This window comes from Nannospalax galili, unplaced genomic scaffold (assembly GCF_000622305.1).
Source record: "Nannospalax galili isolate Female #2095 unplaced genomic scaffold, S.galili_v1.0 scaffold305, whole genome shotgun sequence".
Classification (NCBI taxonomy): domain Eukaryota; kingdom Metazoa; phylum Chordata; class Mammalia; order Rodentia; family Spalacidae; genus Nannospalax; species Nannospalax galili.
In genome coordinates this window covers 6990886-7014566 of record NW_008356258.1, presented here as the reverse complement: position 1 = coordinate 7014566, position 23681 = coordinate 6990886, and the positions used below count along the sequence as shown (strand labels likewise).

General features: G+C 37.0%; 1 protein-coding gene across 4 annotated transcripts; it reads right to left on the bottom strand.

Annotated features, from left to right (window-relative positions):
* Nucleotides 1–749: 749 nt before the first annotated feature.
* Nucleotides 750–18527, bottom strand: Tdo2 (tryptophan 2,3-dioxygenase). 4 transcript variants are annotated; one of them, XM_029556740.1, is made up of 12 exons: nucleotides 18330–18527; nucleotides 18001–18109; nucleotides 17026–17116; nucleotides 14368–14438; nucleotides 13042–13169; nucleotides 10885–11140; nucleotides 8858–8965; nucleotides 8204–8315; nucleotides 6993–7050; nucleotides 5916–5995; nucleotides 4772–4862; nucleotides 750–2271 (listed from the first exon to the last, which is right to left on the bottom strand). In XM_029556740.1, the coding sequence occupies exons 1-12, from the start codon at nucleotides 18362–18364 to the stop codon at nucleotides 2118–2120; spliced, it is 1293 nt and encodes a 430-aa protein (XP_029412600.1). In that variant the 5' UTR covers nucleotides 18365–18527; the 3' UTR covers nucleotides 750–2117. The 4 variants fall into 4 exon arrangements, with proteins under 4 accessions (XP_029412600.1, XP_029412601.1, XP_008852527.1 ...); XM_029556741.1 differs by having other exon boundaries at nucleotides 18001–18106; nucleotides 18330–18516; XM_008854305.3 differs by having other exon boundaries at nucleotides 10954–11140; nucleotides 18001–18106; nucleotides 18330–18508.
* Nucleotides 18528–23681: the final 5154 nt, after the last annotated feature.

Sequence of the window (23681 nt, the reverse complement as noted above, 5' to 3'; positions counted from 1 at the left end):
GAAATGTTAGAGAAGCAAAAAGCTTTGTGGAAAAAAAGAAAGAAAGAGTACATGAAGTTGTCAGGAAAAAGTGATGAGGAGACATGGGAGGAGTTGGAGGGGAAGGAGTGGGCATGGATTTGATCAAAACACCTTATAAGCATGTATGAAATTCTCCAGTTTAAAGTTTTGTAAAAGTTAAAAAAAAAAAAAAGAATTATTGCATCCTTAGAGAAAAACCCTTGCAATGGTATTTGGTCATGCCAGGAAATATAGATGCAAAGAACTTAATCAATCATGTAGCCTATTAGAGAAAGATAAACGTTGACAAATAGCATTTATCCAGGGTCCCATGGCATTTGGTGATATAACATCTATTAACATACTTCTTCATTGTTTCATGAGAGATGATACTTGGAAAGTAAGTTCTCCCTAGGTAGATGGAAACTAGTTTTTCAGTGGTAGTTGTAACACAGTAGACAGTTGATAGCTAAGCATTTGTTTTAGCTTGCTGATTTCCAAGGTACTGCCACTATGGCATTTGCCTCTGTGTTTTTTCAGCTTAACCAGCATTGTATACTATGTATGCACAAGCATGAATAAGCAAACTCACGCATGCACGCAGGCACACAGGCACACACAGACACACTAGGCGTGCGCATGCACACACACACACACAGAGACAGAGAAATGTAGATGACAGCAGTTGTAGCCTTCCCTCTATGCCCATTGAACACCAGTTCCAGGAGCCACACAGATAGCAAAATCCATAAACGCCCAATTCTTTTATGTAAAATACCACAGTATTTGTATATAATCAATGTATGCCCTTCCCTATACTCTAACTCATTTCTAGGATACTTGTAATACAAAGTATGAGATGCACTCTATGTTTATAGTTACATTATATACAGAATACTGCCAAGAAAATGGATAAGTAAAATATAGGTGCAAATTGTTCTTTAATATATTCAAAATTGATAATTAATTAGATTCACGAATGCAGAGCCCCAGGACACAGATGGTGTAACTTTACATGCAACATAGAGACCAGCTAAATATTATCCTTATGAGGAAGATGCTGTGATAGAAACCAATGAATGGTCCACTTCCATCAAGTAGTTCTTCCTTGTTAGAGATCTTTTATCTAGTTCAAAATTGATGTACACTTTAGATTACTTTCATTAATATTATGTACCTCTCCCATACCAGGAACTTAACTAAATGTTGTCACCATAGAAAAAGAAGACTAAAATATGGGTCTGATCTAAACTCTTAGTATAATATGTGTATTAGGAATGGATAGTATTGCTATTATTGATCTATTCATTCTGTTGGAAAGAATTTTCTCCTTGGGGAACTACTAATTGTACCTTGACAATTCTTCTATGTGCTAGCAGTGACTACCTCCTAACCTACAGGCCTTTGAGCAGGATAAAGATCGCCTTTGTCCTTCTGAATGCAGAGACACAGCCCACGGAAAAGAGTGGCCCACAGCATGAAAACTGCATCTAACCTTGCCACAGAAGCGGTAAGAACACCTTCAAAATTTTTCAAGAATAAAATATTCTAGGAACTGAACTGGGTTCCTTTGGAGTCAGTAGTCCTCAAGCTCCTTTGAATTCTGAGAGCTAATGGAATAATCAGCCCTTAACTTTCTTCTGGGAAAGCTTCAGTTAGATTTCTGCAACTAGTCATGAAGATTCCTAACAGTGTTTCACAAACAATACACAGCCACAGACTATATTTGTTACTTTAAAGTTTGATAATTTGTTTAGAATGGCACATATTATTGCATATACTATCTGAATCAACTTTAGGATAACAAGTTTAGAAAGCATGAAACAATAAGATATAATTATAAAAATTAGTTCCATTAAAGTATCAGGAACAATTGAGTTTTTAATAGGAAAACACTGTACAATGCTAAAATTTAATTGAATTATTTCTCATTGTAGGATTCTTTTTATGTCATCACAAAATACAAAGTAATAAATTATTTCCATAATTGAACCAGAACACCATGTTACTGAACTATGTACATAAATATGTTACTCTAAAATCCATATATTCATGAAAATTTTGAAAATAAAGACTAGACCGAGAAATCCACATTTTGCATTGATGTTCACATGAAGTTACTCAGATTCATCACTGCTGAAGTAAGAGCTGTCACAATGTTCAGCTGTATAAAGGAATCTGTGAACGATTGGGTTCATCTTCGGTATCCAGTGTCGGGGAACCAGATATGTTGAAAGGTTAAATAAGTCCACAAATACCTTGTACCGGTCACTGGAAACACGTACATACAGAAGTGTTAGATTGGTGGTTTGAAATATGCAGAATTTGCTGCTCCCAAGATTGTTTCCTTATATGTCTCCAATAAATGATAAATATTTGGCACTATATCTTATATGATGTCTATATTACATATATGTTAGGCATTATGTTGTATTAGTATTAAGATTGCTGAGTTTTCAATCACATCTAAGAGTCATGCTCATAAACAGCATATTGTGTTTGGTTCAGAACAAAGGGACCTATATTAAACCAACAGCAGTTATTGTCATGCTGTCTTCATGCACATGAGGGAGTGTCCTTATTTTTAAAGGGTGGTATGTAAAGTCATAAATTTAAAACATGAGTTCTTAGTTGTTCACTGGAAAATATCTCCTGGCTGCAAAATAGCTGCCAAGTACCTTTTATTGAAGGATTATAAATTGAAATATCATCTTTTACTCATCACAAATATCTATAGAGTGGTATTCATATTAAAATTGCTTTCATGTCTGTTAGCTATTTAAAATAGTTTTTAAGTAGAAAAGTATTTTAGATGGTAAAATTTTATAGAGGAAGAATATTGTCTTTGAAGTCAACCACATCTGGTTTGGAATTCTGTTTCAGTCACTTGCAACACATCAGGCCTTGGCTAAGAGGTTTAAGAGTCAAAGTTCTAATTTCTACTCATTAGAATAAAAACTGCAATACTCCCTCTGGCTAGGACTTTGTCCCGATTAAGTGACATAGAACTACGCACTGGAAATTCTGTTTGTGTTATTACTCCCAGTATCTGCTCATTTTGTACAGAAAATCATTGACCAATTTTTGCATAAATAATTTATTCCCAAGGAAAGCAAACATGAATAGAAAAGAATTTCAACTTGTGCATGTTATTAGTTATCCGTTCTGGTCATAAGGTTAGCAAGGGAAGCCATGTACTAGAAAGAATTAGGGGCCTAACTGAATATATGAAAATTATTAATTTATTCTTCTTTCCCAGGGAGCCAGGTTTTCCAGTTTCCTAATGTATCCTTCTATCTATAATGTTCTGTCTATTAAATAAAATTAGAACACAAATGTCCAAGAAGCTGTGCTAGCAAGTTTCAAGTCCTAAATATACATTGACCTTTGTCCTTATAGATACTAAGAAAAGGCATCCACCGACTGGTTGAAAACAATTTTGTAATAAAAACAGGTATATAGTGAAACAAGAAATTCTTTTAGTTGTGTCATCCATCTGACCAAGACTTTAGAGAAATTAATGATGACACTTTTAGTCTGATCAAAACTTGAACTACATCATAAACGAGTCATTTATACTACCCCCTCTAAGGCTCAGGCTCAGGAACTTTGCAGAAGACAGCCTAGAAAGAATGTAAGATCTGGAAAATAGGCAGAAGGGCTATGGAATGCCATCCTCTGGGCATGATACACGCATTCCAATCGTGGACTCAATGCAACTGCCCTTAGCTACACTGAGCCTGCACAAAATGGGCCTGTCAACAAAGGGGAGAGGGCCTCAAAGGTGTCCTGCCCCTACCCACACACTAGTGGCCACTGATAGATGCTGGGAAATGGGAATCATTGATTTCAGTTACATAATGACTGGTGAGTCCACCAAGCGACAGTGGAGAGTTTCAAATCCAGGGTCACAAGGATGGCCACAGTTAAACTCATTGGGTTTCAAAATAAAGCAAGCATATGGATACAGAAAAAAGGATTTATGGACAAGAGAAATGGTTGATAAGGGAGTGAGAGAAGAGGAAGAACAGGGTCGAAAGTAATCAGAATGTATTTTATACATGTACAAAAATGTCAAGGAACAAACAATTTTAAAAAAATGAGTCTGGGGCCTGGAGAGATGGCTCAGTGGTTAAGAAGACTGCCTGCTCTTGCAGAGGACCCAGATTGGATTCCCAGCACCTACATGGTGGCTAACAACCATCCATAACTCTAGTTCCAGGGGACTCTGACGCCCTCCTCTGACCTCTGTGGGCATTGTGCAACATGGGTGCACTTAACACATATGCAGGCAAAACACTCATACAAAAAAAATAAAAAATAAAAAATAAATATGTTAAAAATGAGCCTGACGCCCTCCTCTGACCTCTGTGGGCATTGTGCAACATGGGTGCACTTAACACATATGCAGGCAAAACACTCATACAAAAAAAAATAAAAATCATAAATAAAATATGTTAAAAATGAGCCTGAGGAGTCAAAGACTTTTTCTCCTGGGTGCAAAGGCTATTAATTCCTCCATAGCATTGCCAGCTGGAAAATCATTGATACACAGTCTCCTTTCATTATACGATCAAAATGGTGAACTTCCATAATTTAGGGTTTTATACAATTACCTCCAGGGGCTCAGGGGGAATAATTGCCAGCTAACTACAGTGTGCTACCATCAGATATGAAAGGAGCAAATATAAATGGCTTTAGCTAGATGACACACATAGATGTACAGAAACCAAGACCTGGTGACTTCCACCATGATGAAGCCCCCACTCACCTCACAGTTGAACGCAGGTAATGATAGCCTGAGGATCCCCCAGTGCCAGCTTTGCTGCCCAGCATCCTGTGCACCATGCACACATGGTTATCTAGGCAAACACACAAATTTACTGCATGGATATTTTTCTGCCATTAGTTCCACAGTGTTCTAAAACTGGAGGATTGGTAATGATTATTGCTTCAGCAAAGGCTAACACCTTATCACTTAGCCAGATGGAAAGGTCACATGTAAGTACCAGATGAGACCATCGGGTTGCCTAGCATCCCCATGGTTTAGGCTATATGCATCCATTGCTTTTAGTTTCTGAGCACAGCAAGGGGGAGACGGGGCTACATAATGACTTTCATGAGTCCTCCCCAGATGTGTATTTGTGGGATCCTTTCTCCAGTGAAAAATAGAAATGCCTATGGAAATTATATTGTAACAGATGAACCTGGAGATCAGCATGTTCAGCATGTCAAGCCAAGGTCAGAGGAGGAAGGAGAGGTAGGGTACAGGAGGAGTAAGGAAGACAAAGGGTTACATGTTTTCTCTCATTGGGCCTGTGTTTAATAATACACACTTCAAAGTAGAAGGAGAACTGGGGGGGGGGGAGAACAAGCAAGGAAGGAGAAGGAAAAAGGAGGTCAGTAGTAATAGACTGAATATGAAGGGAGCATCCAAGGGGCTGGAGAGATGGCTCAGTGGTTAAGGGCACTGACTGCTCTTCCAGAGGGTTCAGTTCCTGGCACCCGAATGGCAGTTAACAACCATCACTAACTCCAGTTCCAGGGGATCCAATACCTTTGTCTGACCTCCACAGGCTATCCATCCACTCATGGATATACTTGCACACATGCAGACAAAAACACATACACATAAAATAAAAATAAAAAATGAAAGCTTAAAAATGAAAGTGCAAAAATATAAGTATGAAAATACCATAATTAAACCCATTATTTATACACCAATAAACATTAACTAAATTTAGGTTAAAAGCCATTGGCCTAAGGATGAAAATATCACTATTACATATTGAAGGGCTTTCCTTGATATAAAGTTCAGTCTTCCTTTTGATTCTAAACTAAATGAAAACTTTATTGAGTCATAAAAAGCATTATGGCAAAGGAACAGGACGGAAGAGGTGCAAAGGAGGACTTACATCTCCATTTGGTCATGAGTGTGTCTATGTCCATGAGGAAGGTCAGCAACTGGAAAGGGACCTGGAAACGAGGCTCTTCCCTGAAGGAGACGGTGGTAAGCAGGTAAGGAAACGCCCTCTGTTTAAGCACACCTGGTGCATCAAGGCAAGCCAGAGCTCCACAGTGTGTTCCCTTGTCAACTCAGCTCTCAGGAGCTGTCCAACCTTTGGTTTATCCTTTGAGGCTCTGTTTCTTTACCTCAGAAAATGGGATAATACTACTATTCAGTAGTCCAGTGTTTGCATGAAGGCTAGAATGTTCCATATGCTATGGATAAAGTAACCAGACATAGGCTTGCCTGATAACATATGATTTAAAGGAAAATATGTACAGTAATTAAGTAAAATGCTAACAATAATCAAAAGTTTGGGGGCAGATAATAAAACACGAAAAACCAATTCTATCTCGTCTGACACACCTGGATACATTTTCCCTCTAACCCTTTAAGCTTCTCAGTATTTTATATAGGACACAAGTTTTGAGTAGCATCTATTTCTTTTGAGAGGAAGAAGTTTTGTTCCTTTTAATTCCAAACAAACAGATTTGAGAGGATTTGAAAAATTAAAGACACTTTATGGGACTTGGATCTTTCCTTCCATCATGTGGAGCCCAGGGATCTAACTCAGATTGTCAGGCTTGGCAACAAGCCCCTTTATCCTCTGAGCCATCTTGTTGGTCCCACTTCTTATGTTATTAAACAGGAAGTCTTCTGTAGCTATTCTTTAATTAAATAATAATTTCACAATTGAATTTCTAAGAAAAATAAACATTGACATTTTAGGACACTTAATGGTATAAAATATTTCATATAATTTAAGACAAGTTAATTTGCGTGTGTGTATATATAGTCCAACATAAGGGCAAGGTGATGCTCTTTTTATTTTAAAGCTTTTCAAAATGCCATTATTTTGTTTTCTCCAAAAACTAAAATATTGCATGAATTTATGATTATAATTTATAAAGTGAATCCTTGACATATTTTCTATATCTACTCCTCAATTTTAACAACTATTTCTTTTCTTCATGTTTGGTTTTACCTGTAGAAATAAATCATCAGTGCCCCCTGCAGAGCCCTGTAGGACAGTCGCCTTTCACCTGAAGGAACAGAAAGTTCTCAGCATTAGTCTCTCTTTTCTTTGGTGCTGAACATTGACTCCAACACCTTGGATATAGTAGGATAGGACTATACCACTGAATGACATCCCCAGTTTCCAGCAAGCTTGAATCCAACAGGTAATTTTGGACAATCATATAATTTGCTATTATCACCTTAAGTAGTTAAATGCCTTATGCGCTTTTTGGGAAAAATAATCTAACTTTTTTTAGTTTTAATTTTTTTATTATTTGGTTTGAATTTAGTAACCTGTGGTTCTAAAAGGCAAATATATATATATACATATACATAATATTGTATACATATATTTTAAATCATCAAACATGTTAAGTGTTCTATTAGGAAATCATGATATAAAGAAAAAATAAATAAATGTATTTTGTAGTTGAAGCAGTATAATAATTCACTTTTCAAAAAATAAACAAGAATCATTTTATTCTTGTTTGAAAGTAGTTAGATTTTTGCTGTTGTTTTGATTTGTTTCTTTTTTCATAGTGCAGTGGTACACATCTGTAGTCCTAGTACTCAGAAGTTGAGGCAAGAGAATCATGGATTTACGGACAGACTGCTACATATTGAAACTCTGTTTGAAATCAAACCGTTTTCTCTAATACACTTACAATTAATCTCCTTGGTTTTAAAAGGCACGATGATTTTATAAAATTGTGGTGTGCAAACTAATGAAACACTTTGCCTCTTTCTCCAGAAAAAAAAATGATTTGTCATAGTTTCCTGAGGATTTTTAGAAAACGGAGTTCAGCAATGGTTAACACATAGAATTTAATGCTGATCTCATCACTGCCAGACTTTGTGTTTCATAATTAAAAAGTAACTACTTCTGCTTCTTTCCTAAAAGGTTTTGAGTTACTTTATAATAAAAATGTTCCTTGGCATCCCTCATGAGAAGCATCTGCTCTGCAAGTTTTTTTGCTAGCATCTTATAAATTCACTGGTTCACAACCTTGTTAATTAAGGGTTGTCAGAGATGCCACTTACCAGTTCTTGCTTCTATAAATAGAATAGCAATTCCTATTTCATTTCCCCCAAGTTAGGCTTGAAAGGCTCATAACATTACTTTGTTGTTCTTCTTATGCTAACATTAGAGGGAAAAGATTTTTAGGACACGACATCTACCTTTACTGAGGAGATGGTCATGGCGTCTCTCATCAAATAAGGACAGTAACACCTCTTTCTGCTTCCGATATTCGGCCATCTGTTCCTCTTTTTCTTCAGACTCTTCTTTAGCCTTTAGGGAAAATACTGCATTAATCCTTGTGAGTAGACAACAGATTGCTGCTTTAGAATGCTTCCCTTAGGAGAAATAGAGCCACAGATTTCAGCAAGGGTGAGAGACCTGTAGTCTGAGGGAAATAAGTGATCAACAGCATCTTTTACATAAGAGCAAGCTGACATTGCCTATGGTCAACAGAAAGGACCTAGCAGAAATAAGAGCAAAAGAAAAGTGATGTGGCTACATATATTTGACCGATTGCCCTCTTCCATGCCTAATTATGCCTAGAATTGACCACTATGTTCAATTTTCAATAGGAATGAAAATTTCTATGAATCCTGGCTGTTTATCACAGGTAAGAATTTTGCCTATATAGGTCTTAATTTAGCATCATTATTATTCTACATGAAGAAAAATAAGGCAGTCATGTAACGTGTAATCCCAGAAGACACATTTATGAAAGAAAAACAATGCAAGGAAAATTGTCACATCAGACAATTTATGAATCAAAGTTCTCATTCTTTGTGTAGCAACTTACGTTACAATGCAATAATTACCTGAATCTGTAGGAATTCCTCTTCCAGACCTTTCATGATATTTTTTTCAAACTTTCCCCAGAAGTTAAATCCATGTGGCTCTAAACCAGGTGTTCTTTCTAGCCATGCCTTAAGTAAATAATTATTTAGGTAAATACATGGTAAATTTTTAAAAATATATAACATACAGCTAATATCATAAATTTAAAAAATCTTCATAATTGTGAGAAATATGTTAAAGTTTATTTGTAAATATTTCTTTCCTTTTTATATTTATGAAATAGCAGTTGATATGTTTCATCTTCTTAGTCTTTAAGATAGCCATCAGTAATAGTTTACTGTCTAGATCCTGCTGAAATTAGCAATTTTCTCCTAGAAATCAATGAACATATTCAATCATTGTCTTAATGACATTTGGTTCTCTTTCAAAATACATGGTTTTAAGAACTAAAGAAAATATAACATGAGGATAGAAAGATGATTCTGTGGTGAAGAGCATTGGATGCCCTCACAGAGGATCTAGGTTGGATTCCCAGCACCCACATGGCAGCTGACACCTGTTTTTAATTCTAGTTACAGAGGATCTGATGTCCTCTTCTGGCCTGTATGGACATTGCACAATATGGTGCACTTACATACATGTAGGCAAAACACTTATACATATAAAATATTAATAAAAATTTTAAAAAGAAAGTGTGACATGCATCAGATATAATCTTAATTTCGAAGTTAAAAATCAATTTGAAGCTTTAAAATTGAATAATCAGACAATTATTTTTAAACACTTTATTGCTATTTTTAATTATGCATATATGTGTGCAGCTGTGCATGGGCCTGTTGCAGTGCCTGTTGAGGACATTGGATTCCCGGGGGCTGGAGTCATAGGCAGTTGTGAAGGACCCTATCTCAGTATTGGGAACTGAACTAGGGTCCCCTGGACTAGAAGTAACTGCTCGTAATCACTGAGACATCACTTTAGGTTCCTATACAATTATTTTAAGATAGCAAAAGACCTAATAGTCTAGAAATAAATGGAACTTATGCACTTCTATGGTTTCTCATTTAGTCTGTATTTAGTTTTGAAATTAGATTTTTTATCCTTCCTTTCTCTATATTTATTACAAATTTTACAATAATATGTAGACAATAGTAAACGAACTTCACATTCACAACACCCAGGGGATTAAAAAACAGAATATAATTCACTAGAGGAGAAATTTAATATGGGAAGGAAAAGGCTTAGTGATGAAAATCATTACAAATATTACTTCACAAACTACCATTTAAAAAAAAAGTCAAATTAGGGACTGGAGAGATGCCTCAGCGGTTTACAGCACTGCCTGCTCTTGTGTTCGAATCCCAACACCAACATGGCAGTTAACAACTCTCCTCCAAGGGCACTACATAACACGGGTGCATTTACATACATGCAAGCATAACATTCATGCATCCATTTTTACAATTAAATGAGTAATCCCTAAATATTATTTATAGAATCCTACAGATTTTGAATAGGAAGGGTAATCTTTTGTGAAGAAAATATTCTTAGTAATTTACTTTCAGTAATAAAAATACCCAAGTAAAATTTTTTAGTTATACTATATTTTGAAGAAATAAAACTGATTGAATAGTCAACCACAGTCCTTCCAAAAAAAAGGCCCAATTAATTATATATTGCTTTGTAGGAATGCTTAATATGTAACTAGATTATGTTAATAAATATTGAAATTATTTTCAAAATTTGTTTACTTTTGTATGTGTATGAGTCTATTTCCTGCATGTGTGTGAGTGCACCCGCATCATGCGATGCCCAGAGAGGTCAGTAGAGGGCATTGGATCCCTTGGAACGACTGATGGGATTCAAACCCTAGTCTTCTGTAAGAACAGACAGAGCTCTTAAGCACTGAGCCATTTTTCCAGTCCTGAAATATAACTTATTATAAAAATCTTGCTGAATTTCTCAATATTCTTAGTATTTTAAGAAGTTCATTTAGTATAGTATTTTTGAGGATTTTTTCTGTCCTCATTTATCATGAATGTAACTCAACTTTGATGTGAGCCATGAACATTAAAATTATGAAGTAGCAGACGCTGAGAGGCAGTCGGCTAGTGCACACCTCCACTAGCTGCAGAAGAGTCTGCTCCTGCTCGGACTTCAGCAGCACCTCGTTATCCACCCCTCTGAAGTTATCGCGATAGTGCCTTCTATTGTAAGGGACTCTCAAGCTCTGAAGAACACCTATCTTGTTTTCTAGCAGTCGGAACTGTAAACTCTGGAAGCCTGATGCTGGAGATAAGTACTCCCTGAGAAGAAACAGAAGGGAAGAGGAGAAAAAGGAGACGAATTGTCATTGTATATCACTGTAATGGAGTCCTCAAAAGCGAAGGGTTGTCAGACCATCATCAGGAGTGGACCACCACCCAGAGTTCCACCGAGGATCAGGCCCTCATTTAAATAAGGGAAATGAGCTTCTTAAATACCATCATCACTGCTGACCAGTTTGAAGGTAGATAGCTTCTACAGTTAGGAAATGACATATATTCTAATATGTGTATGATACATATTTTAGTATATATTACTTTACAGATATTACACATTACACAAACTTGCTATAAGCATAGATTGAACAAATGTACACGTTGTATATGTGTGTATGCGGGCCTTAATTTTTGTCCTAAAATAAAGACAGGTGGATATATAAAATGGTGCTTTTTCCACAGAGGTTGGTGAAAGATTGCATGCAAATGTTGTTTAATACTGCTTACAAGTGATATTCTTGAATATCATCATGCATCTCATAGCTAGCATTACTATGAGCATCAATGAGATAATGCAAGTAAAAGAAATAAGATGCTGCTAGCACAAAGGCCATCGCAGATGTTGCTAGTCTTGCTCTGCAAACCATTGGGACTCTTTCATCTTCCTGAATGCCTTTCTCTAAGCTGAGATTTTAATTTCTTAAAATCTACCACCTATATTTCTACCATTTTTCTTTCACTGTAAAACTGGTTTGAGACTGCATATTTCACTATATTGTGTATCCAATATAAATTTTTGAAAAGATTTCTTCTCTGCAGATGTTGCTAGTCTTGCTCTGCAAACCATTGGGACTCTTTCATCTTCCTGAATGCCTTTCTCTAAGCTGATATTTTAATTTCTTAAAATCTACCACCTATATTTCTACCATTTTTCTTTCACTGTAAAACTGGTTTGAGACTGCATATTTCACTATATTGTGTATCCAATATAAATTTTTGAAAAGATTTCTTCTCTAATTTTAGTAAGAAGAAAAAAACTTGCACGTGTGCTTTTTAACAAAAACAGATACAGATAAGTACACAGTTATACATGTGGCTTTGATTGTTTGGAATTTTAGAGCAAAAGTTGACACAGTGCAAAGTAAATACTGACATGTGGGTGACATACTTCTTTATATGTCAGTTCTGTTTCTTTCTTTGTATAATTTATTGAGTTTTTTGGTATTTCATACCCAACATCTTAATCATCTTTATACCCCCTTCCCCAGCAGCACCCTCTCATACCCCCCAACTGTATTTCATGCATTCTGTCATTTATGTTAAGGCCTATCAAGTCAAGTTAGTATTGCCAGACATCCCTCAGTGCAAATTCCACTGGGGTCCAGTCAGCCTATCTAGAGTCACTTCCTTAAAGATTAGCTCTTCTCACAGCAGTGATCAGCTGTGAAGAGTTCTTTGGCTAAGATTGGGCCTGCTGTCCGTTTCCACAGTTCTATGCTGGGGTTTTGTCTTCTTCGGCTTGCGTGGGGAAGACGGGGCAGAAAGATGTTAGAGCCAAGGAGGAGGTGCCTGACCATATGGAAATAGAGTCTTCCAGGCTCCAGGGACCCTGCTCATAATAACCTACGGCATTGGTGACAGCTTGCACTTCTGTTTCTTATACTTTCAGATTTTAAGCTGTTTGTTTGATGTTTAATATCTTTTGTTGAAAGAAACAAGACACACAATAGTGAACTGAAATTATTCTATTTTACTAGTTCTTTTATGTAAAAATGAGTTATAAGATGTTTTCACCAAATTCTCAATTATTTTGTGATTAAAGACCTCAATGTCCTTAACCTGCCAAGGGAACAGCCCCCTCTTGTCATTCCACACACACGTTAATCTCTTACAACACCAGAAGGAACCAGTGAGCACCATCGCCCTCTAAATTGTTCAGTACACACCTGAAGTCATTGAAGTCCAAGGCCGTCATTGTTTCCAGCACAGAGAACTGCTGTACCAGGAGCTTGAGAATCACCACCACACGGTGCATCCGTGTCACTACCTTGAGCATGTTTCTCTCATCCCTGACCTGGTGGGGTAGGAAGAACACCCTGAGCAGTCAATTCTGATTGTGAGAATATACAGAAAAAACTGTGGATGACAGCACATTTCTACCAGTTTGATGTGAATCTTAGCAAGAAAGTTTGGAAATAAAATTTTCCATTAATATATATTGGGCATTAGCACTTTTGAATGGCAGGCAAGAAACAGCTACAAAATCAGAATTTTCTTTTTTGAAAAATAAAACAACTATACAGACACTAGGTCAAAGAAATTTGGGAAAGCAGCTTCCACTAATTTCAGAACCATTTTCTATATAAGTTTTGTTTCAGAGACGAAAGGTCAAGGTGACATTGAGTCTTCCGTATAAGGATTGAGCAGCCCCTGGCTAAGTCTAGTCTTCCTTGAAAACCAAAGGTGCCACTGGCAAACCTAAGTGTGTGTTCACCTTCATAAGAGCATCTCTTTCTGTCCTTACCCCTCCCCTCTTTCTCCGTGTGCATGTGTGTGTGCACATGTGTGTGTGCGCATGCACACACGTGCGTCTGTGTCTGTGTGTATATATGAATGCATGTGTGTACATGCATGTACAGCCTGTGGATCTTGGAACAAAAGCTCAGAGACAGAACCTAAGACAGTGTCCTGAGTGGACCTGGGAAGAGGGAAGAGGCTGGAGACAGTAGGGTGCAGCTGAACCTCTGCTACCCAGTCTGCTCTGCCCTGCCTCCTCTTGTCCTTTGTCCTCTGACTTTTATTCCATCTGTTGTGTCCTCCTATTATTCTACCTCTTCTTTCTCTTTCATTTTCATTTCCATCACGATTCCACTTACCTTTCAATAGCTAATACTCAATAAAAATACAGGTTTGTTATCTACTATAGAAGCTTTGTTGTCTAGCCTGGAAATCTACCATCATTTATTACACCTTTTAAAGAGAACATTGAGTTCTATACAATTGACTTGAAATGGGCTGGAGAGATGGTTCAGTAGTTAAGATCACTGGCTGCTCTTGCAGTGGGCCTGGGTTCAGTTCTCAGCACCCACATGATAGCTAACATTATCTGTAGCTCCAGTTCCAGGGAATGCAAAACAGCATCTTCTGTTCTCTGTGGGCATTGCACGACAGTGGTGCACTTACATACATGTAGGTGAAACACTCATACATATAAAATAATCAATCAACCAAAAATGTTAAAAAGTATACAAAACCAATTTCATGACACTTACATGGCCATTTTGAAAGATCTCTCGAACAGAATCTAATTCCCAGAGAATTTGCTTAAACCAAAGTTCATAAGCTGTAATTAAAAATGTGTTACTTAGAAAGTTATAGGAGTCTTTTTTATTATAATTACATAAAAGATACATTTATGATATTGAAAACATGTAACTATATAAACTAATAAATATAGTCATTTTATGCTAGAAATAAATGTTAAATTTATAATAGCTCTGTTGACTTTTTATTAAAAGTCAGATATTTTCCCAGACATTACACATATATTCTTTATATTCATTATTATATTCCTCCTGTAGTTTAGATCTTTTAGGATACAGTATACAACCCATTCCTACTTCCTTTATGGAATCTGGGCATTGAGGTAGAAGCTGATGTACTCAATTTCAACTATAAAGTATAGAGATTAATTATCACATCATACATGAAAGAATGTAAGGTTTTATATCTGAAAACTTGGATGTTTGTTTTGGGGTCCTGGAGTTTGTTTTGGTTTTCATTGTTCTTTATTTGTAAAATTCTAAATTCTTGTGGGCCAAAGACAAATGAGAAAGCAGTCAGGTGATGGAGATTAAACAGTAACAGCAAAGCTTCATGTTAACCAGGTTACTAATTCCCAGAGGTCTCTACATTGTAAGTGATTCAGTCTCACTCATTGCATCATCACAGAGAACACCCACTTGAGACCAGAGGCACTCTCTGAGCCTGAATGCTATCAGAGCATTTCTGTTGAAGGATGTAAGTTTGCTTTCCATTTCATAGGGGCCACCAAACAATACATCTGACATTGAACACTCCTAGCACCTAGCATAGTAGAAGAAGCAGTTAGGATCACTTCATCTCGAGTTACTAAAAATGTCAAATGGGATTTTTTTAAAACACACAAATTTTCCTCAATATCGGCTAGTACGCTTTTTGCACAGTGGCCCCATAGCTATCGTCCTCTAAGTGGAAGCCTGTGCTTCAAAGTCTGATGATTTGTAGCAGCATTGCAGACATGATAAGACGTTTTGACTCACTGCATTACTGAACTGTTCTTGGCAAGTAAAAATAGTTCTTTTCCTTAGCTTGTCCTTCAGATAATTGTAAAGCTCTCTAACTGAGGATTTTCATCATACTCAGCTACTGTTTTCTTCCAGTGAGTGGCACAGTACTTGACATTGGGTGTCTGTAATAATGAGATGAGCATTGAAGGACAACAAGCTGATGTCTCTGGTACATCTCTTGTGGTTTTATCATGTGGATAAAGCTATGCTTCTGTGATAATTAGGAAACTCTGGTATAATTTTAAGTTATGTCCAAGACTTTGGGAAATCTAATTTTTATGTTGGGATAAAAGGTAAATCAAATATTTGTTAATCAGGTTATGTGTTTCTTTTTAAGTTTAACCTTATATGGATCATCCCATTACTTGCTGTAACTGAAGAATATAAGGAAAGTGTCCCTATCAAGTCACCTTGGACACCAATTATTTCAAGTTAATTGTATGTTATACTTTAAGTGTTTAATACACATTATACCATTTCACGTTCATGGAAGCTGTGAGTGGGAACATACAATAACATCCTTCATTTTCTGAATGAGGCCTGAGACCTAATCAACTTGGCTAAAGTCATATAATTCATAATGGTAGAGATAGGACTCAAATCATCTTTGAATTTTAAATTTCTGCTTATATTCCAGGATTCCACTCCCATTGATTTTGCTTAGTAAAAGCCACCAATAAAAATGCATGGGCAAACAGAACAAAATAAAAAAGCAAGCAAACAAACAAGTTAACACAATAAGGCAACTCTTTTCTGTCTTTGAGTTCTTCACTAAAAGGAGTCTGTCATTTTAACCATTTAGGGAAGTGAGAACTCATTTGGAAAAAAGATACCAAGAACTTGAACAGAAGAAGGTATGTGCACTTGGAGCAAGAACCTGTATGAGCTTCTGGTCTCTGGTCAGATAGGACTGTAATTTGGCCCTGATAACCACAGAGCAAGAGTTCTTAATGTTTTAGGTTATGGTCCTAATTAAGATACATATATGTATGAAAACTTGCATATAATATCAGAGTACAAGGGTTTTAAAATCCTAAAGACACAAATTCCTAAACTATATACCACTGCTTAGAAATTTGAAAACTGGAAATTATTTCATATTTTAATGAAATTCTATATATTTACAATAAATTCAAATGATTCTTTTCTTCTTACAGACCCAGTTGGCCTAGAACCCATTATATAGACCAGGCTGGTCTCAGTCTCACAAAGATTCACTCACCTCTGCCTCCTGAGTGCTGGGATGAAAGGCATGGGCCATCACACTTGACTAAATAATTTATTTCCTTAAAGTTTTTTAATGCTACAAGTGAAGAAATAGTGCCATCTTAGCTTACAAATTCTATGTAAAAGACCAAGATACCAAAGGACTCTCTGGAATTAAGGACAAACCTGGAGTCCTATGCAATCTAATTACCAGTAAAGGAACACAAAGATTACTGCTAGAAAGCCCAGAGTGTCCTGTGAGATTTTATGACACAGAACACTGTCAAGTGTTGTAATGAAGACCGTTCCTCAATCTTTCACCATCTACAAACAAAGGACAACAGCAATCTTAGTGTGATAAGTCAAATAGCTAGTCTCCGGCCCTTGACGACTTACCTTGATGAGTTATGATAAAAAGGTGTTCATCGTGGATTTTATTGCCTTTTATTTCACTTTGAAGTTCTTGTGCATTCAAAATCTTTTCCAACTATAAATGAGAAAATGAGAAGAATGATTCTGAGATTGCAGATCTTGTATTTTTAAGCCAACATTCGTAAGAAGTAGATTACAGTTCTGGAAAAACGCCAAACTTTCAAATTCTCATAAACCAATCTGTCTTCTTTTAAACAACAAATGAATAACCTCGCAGGGAATAAGTTAACTTTGTACTTTTTGTTTTTAGTTTGTAACTTCTATTTGATTTAGAGATACTCAGTGCAGCAAGGTTACCATAGCAAATAGTTTGTCACTGAAACCAGGAACCTGAAAGCCTGAGTACTTGCTTGGCTAGTTGGAATTCTGCAATCTTTTTCCTGTTGTCTCATAAAGAGCCCCCAGAAGCCCTTGACATTCAATATCAACTCATCCTCAGAAGCCTATGGAAAAAGGTATCAAGGGTCTTAAACATATTCCTTCTTAAAAAATAAAATAGACAGATTGAAAGCCACCTATTATAACATCTAAGTATTTCACTGGTAGCTCTCTTGTATTTACTACTGATTTCAAGAAAGTCGTGTGTGCCTTTAACAGCTCTACTTTGTGATAAGCGATTGAAAGGAGAGAGTATCTGCAGTCATCTAGGCTGAGATGTACTGACCACATCTTTATCTATTCTGCACAATGCTTGCCTGTTGTCTATACTGCATTTTATCTTCCACCCTCTTCTGTGCAGATTCTGAGCTCTCTGCCCTGACGGCATTTGCACCTCTTGACTTGCTCTAGCAAATTTGAAAAAGCGTAAATATGTATGAATAGGGTCATAATTGGGTTCAGAAAACTCTTGATGATTTAGAAAAAAGAAAGAATGAGGTCATGTAGCCAGATTCAGTGACTAACAATAGCAGCAAACTTCAGTAAAGACCTGACGCATACCTGCAAGTAGTTCCCATAGATCAGCCCCCCTTTGCTGGCTCTGTTCACACCATTTTGAGCTTTGTCTTCTTCACTGTCGTCTATGGATAATGTTTTCAAAGTATATCTGCTGTTGAAGTAAAAAAAATGAAATCAAACAATAGAGCTTGAAAAAACACAAGTAACTAGTAATACGGGCAATGAAATATTTTTGCTGATTTTGTTTGTTTTATTAGTGAGGAGAGGAAAGGTGAGTGACAGGTTTCAGTGCTCTTTAAATCCAGAAATTAAAATGATCACATTCAGAAGACTGAAGATTCTCCCACTGGTTACAAGAGGAAAACACTCACCCCACACTGTTTCCTAAAAACGGGCACCCGCTCATGGTACAGAGGCACTGAGGAGCACTCAGGTTCCTAGGTAGGTAATGGCATCAACGTTCCCAGGTGCTCTACAGCAGCCTTTTATGTACCCTGACTACCAGCCGCAGCCAATCAGCCTCTTCTAGTCCTCTTAGGCAGGATCTCCTTTCAACTTACTGAGAGCTGAACCCTGTAACTTTAGAGTGGATTTTTGTTGGATACCGTTTATTTACAAGAAGAGTAAGCAGTCTGCCAAATCGAACTGACTTGCCATCTGACTTGCCAAATTGTGCTTTTATATTCAATGTAGCAGACGTCAAATAAATCAATAGAGGCCAAGTCCAAAGAAATTTGCATTTAACTATTCAATTCCAATAAAGCTTTTTATTAGTGTTAGGATACATAAAATGATGAGATTTTTAATGAGGCAGTTGTTTACTCTCCCAGAGTAGGATAGTCCTACAACTTTTAAGGGACAAAATTGAATTGAAATGCCCCTGGAGAAAGAAATTCACTGAAACAGAGACTGCTGAGAGCCCCGCCCATCATATGCTAGAGTTCATCTGGCTTAACTCTCCTTTCATCCTTACCAGAGCACGCTGTACTGACATTAACTGTAGAGTTCACTCAAGGCATTCCAGTGGCAGGGGAAACCTCATCCACACTGGTGCCGGTTGTCTGTAAAGCATATATGAAGAAGCATGTAACACTACATGGCCACAGTTCTGAACAGTGTGCATGATACACTACCCTTCCTAGAAACACCGTTTGTTTGTCTCAGATCTAAACAATGGCTTGGAGGACTATGAAGCCAAGACAGAGGATCCATCACTTTATCCTTAGTCCATTTCTACTGTCACTAGGAACTCTATACAGAGACAGCACTGTCCACTTATTCAACCTGGAAGTAGTAGATTGCCTTCAAGCTTCCCAGAATAATTAGAAGCCACACACCTATTTCTAGGCTTAGCTCTACCAGTAGCTATGTAATATGAAGACAATCATTTAACTTTTATATGAACTTTCTTAAGAAAAAAAGTTTTTAAATTGTAATTTTGGAAAGTCTGGTCCATACTTAATTTCTGATTTCACTACTGCTTAATCAAATATATTAAGTACGTAAATTTTATAGGCTAATAAAATGCTATGCTGTACTGGAAAATCATCAATCTTGGATCCTGTGCTAGTCTTATTTCCTTTGTGTTTTCAGAGATGGCCTGGTCATTGCTCATACACAGAGTTACAAGGGAAAGGGCAATAGTCACTGTTGTTTCTCCTAATGTCCTGACCCAGAGAGCTGGGAAGCAGAGAATGCTCAATGGTCTCCAGGTATCCATTAGATTTTTCAAAGAGGTAGGTGCTTCCAAGTAAAGAGCTATATAACATACCCTCATCACTTACTGGTCTACATATGGGTAAAAGACAATGTGGAAGCACTTTTGCTCTATACATTGGAGAAAGTAGATATTTTTTAAATTGTTTAATTTATTTTTAAGTGTATGAGTGTTTGGCCTACATGTATTGCAAGTACAGATGTATCCTGCAAAGCCTGAGGAAGCCAGAAGAGTTATTGGAGTTACAACAATTGTTAGTTGCCATGTGAGTGCTGGGAATCAAACCCAGGTCCTCTGGAAGAGTAACCAGTGGTCTTAACCTCTGAGCCATCTTTCCAACCTCAGAAGTATGTATTTGCAGAACAAAATGAGTTTCCTTTTCTTGAATCAGCATTCTGCTTGGATCTTCTAAGTAGTATCAACTTAGTGCTTGTTTTCCCAAATCCAGAGGATCATCCAAAGATTGAAGTTTGGTGCCGAGAACAGGTGCAGAGAACGGGTAAGCCAATGGAAGAGCATGCCTCCTTCCCTCAGCACTAACTGCAACCACAAGCCTCACACACGTTCTTGTTCATTTTTGCCATAGAGAATGTCAGATATTTATGGGTAGTTATAGCCTGGACATTATCTTGTCAACACTCAATGTTTTCCCACTTGGAAAAATCCACTATTTGTTTGTTTCAGACTGGGAACTTTTTTTCTTCACTATCTTATTTTCCACATTGGAGCTCAAACCCAGTGCTTTGCACACACCAGGCAAATTCTCTATCACTGAGTTAAATTGCCCAGCCCTCTTCACTGTCATAGTTTAAATTTTTATAATTATCAGTAAAACGGTTCCTAATACATTTTACAATCTTATCCCCACCCCTGCTCAGCCTATTTATCTGTAGTGTTGAGGATGGATCCAAGGACCTCATGTATCCTAGACATGTGCTTTGCCAAGGAGCTTCACCCCAACTCCTTTGTTGGAAATTTTCCATAGAGCCCAAGAAAATGTAGTTTAACTCAAAGCAGCAAAGCTAATTGTGAACCTTGAGCATTATGACAGATTCAAAGATAATATATAGGCAATTATCACTAGGAATTTCTAAACTCAGTTTTCCACATGCACATAAAACTGTGCATACACGTACACATAACTGTGCACACAACGTACTACAGAGGGAATGTGCTGAAAGTAAGACTGGCTGAGGGATGAACTTGGAAGATACAAATCACAATGGGTTCTCAGCCCCAAATGAGCCCAAGGAACCATCTACTGGAAAGCTAAGAGAACACTAAAACCTCAGCTTCTCTCAGGTTGGCCATAGTAGAATGTCAAAAGAATGTGGAAGAGAAAGCATTTACCTCTAGGTCTTTCACTGTGATTTATAGACAGCAGAGACAATCCTGTGAGAATAGAACCAGGGAAAGCATTTGAAGGAAATTTTGGTGGGCTAAATTTAGACAGTAAATAGAAATTACACAAACTACTTTTTCGGCCACAAGAGTCTTCTTTAACAGGACATCCACGTAATCTATTGTCTAATGCCACATTATCTTTTACCACCTCTACCCGCCTCCACTGGCCAAGCCAATTGTCCACCCCTTTTTCTTATTCAAAATTTATAAACTGAAGCACACACCAAAGTACTGAGTCAGTGGGAGTGTTCTCGTGTGTAGATGCTCCAGTGTCTCCTATTTGCAAAGATAATTCTGAAAGGACTTTCTAACCCCTCTTCAAATGTCCTACATGAACCCCTGGCTACTCCCAGAATTGATGTGTTTTTCTTTTCTTTTACGTAAATTTTTTATTGAGCATTTGTAATTTTATACATTTCTTAATCAAATTTAGACCTCCTTCCCCATCCATGCCTCCCCCAACCCCCACCAGACCTCATGTATTCTGCTATGCATGTTAGGTCCTATCCATTCAGGCATTTGTACCCACATGTCCTTCGGTATAAATTCATCCATGGGAGTCTAGTCAGCACATCTAGAGATTGTATGTAAGTCATACCCTCCCTCACCCAGCAGCAGTCTCCAATAGTTCTCAGGCTAATACAGCCTGCCACCTATTTCTCTCCTCTCCTTTGGGTCCTTGTTTAAATGAGTTAACATGGGTCCTATGCTTGATGCCACCATTGCCACAAATTCACATGTGCAAGCGTCCAGTGGCCTAGAAGCCTCTGCCTCCCTGTGTTCATGAACCAGCCCTGGCTCTTACAATCTTCAGCCCCCCCCACCCCAGTGGTCCCTGAGCCGTGGGTTGATGAGTTCCATATAGGAGCCCTATCCTACACTCTGCAGTCTCTTATTCTTTAAAACTTGAACAGTTGTGGCCTTCTGATGCAGGATCTTACTATGTAACCCATGTTATTTTAAAATAGAGATCCTACTGCCTCAGCCTCCAGAACACTGGGATTGAGGCTCTACTTACGTTCATGTGCAAATGTCTATTCTTACTCTGATTTTCCCTAGTTTAGCATCTCCACCTTCCCATGCTTTTATTTTTTTCTACCTAGAAACACCTGCCAAATAGATCCCCAGGTCCTTACTGAGGCTGTGCTTTGGAGAAAGTCCAGTTAATGTATATTTAGATTACAAGGTCTAATGTACTTAGGAACTGAATAATTACTTTTTATTAAGCTTTCATCCTTTCCAAGCAAAGAAGTGTCTTCTAGTCAATACAATTTAATTGACATGAAGAATCATCATATTGGTGGTGTTTTGTTTCATTTCTATTGATGGGAGTCAGGATAGAACTAAAACCCCTTGACTGGGTTTTAAAGGTAACTTAGACAATTGGAGGTTTTCAAAGTCTCTCTAGCAAAGCCTGAGAGCAGACATTAATAGGCAGTGTTTGCTTAGTGGTAATTGTGAGAGACTCAAGAAAATGCAGAAACTACTGATTAGAAGGGGAAGAACCTGTGTTGCTAATCATGAGAAGCTGTGGGATTTTTTCTTTACTAGTTTCCACAAGAAAAACATTCTCAGAATATTTGCACAGATAAGCTTTATCTGAGAAATCTTGTAAATAAAGAAATGGACAGACCTGGAACAGCATGCAGACCATCAAGGAACTAAGACACAGGGACTCTTCCTCAGCCTGGCCCTTGAGTTTGTTATCCCTGTAGAAATGCTTGCAGATAAGCTATTATTTAATTTTCTGCCATGTAAAACCTCAGGCATTATGAAACTAATTCCACTGAGATTTGAAATACAGCTTCCAGCTAATTTAAACATAAATATTAGGAACAATCTTTGTTGATTTTTGTTCGTTATTGGTGAAATTTATGGTAAAATTCCAATCTACATTTTCACAATCATTTCTCCCAACACCAACATGATACATTGGTCATTAGGCTTTCTCAACAATGACCCGGGGATGTAACTCCTTGGTAGAGTGCTTGCCTAGCATTTAGCAGATCCTAAGCTCAATCCTCAGTACCTCATAAAGAAATGGATGAATGAATTAAAAAAAAAACAACTAGCCAATAAATAATACTTCATTATACATTTTAGTAAAATTCTTTAAAACTAATATACTTTGTGTAAATGAGAAAATATTAAAGTCATCATAGGCCATAATTTGAATAAAATCAACTTTTTATGAAGATTTTACTTTTAGTATACAATTTTGGCATATATTTGGTATAATTTCTAATATATAATTACTTTTAATATGTAATTTTTGAAAAGTTCTAAGAAACACATTGATTATCAACTACAGAGAAGCAGCAAAATGGTGAAAAGGTTCGTTATTATTCACACAATACATAGTTTGAACCACATTAAATTGATGGAATGTCAGTGTAATGACTGAATTTCAACATAAACTGACTAAATACCAGTAATTAAAGAAATGTCTTACTTTTGCTATTTGAAGAATTACTAAACACTAAATATTAGACATATGCTAAGGCACTTATGAGTCAAAAAAATCTGCCAAATATTCAAATAGAGAAGTATGTTCTTGAGGAGGAAGAGGGAGTTTTTCTGGTGCTGCCGTTATGATTATATC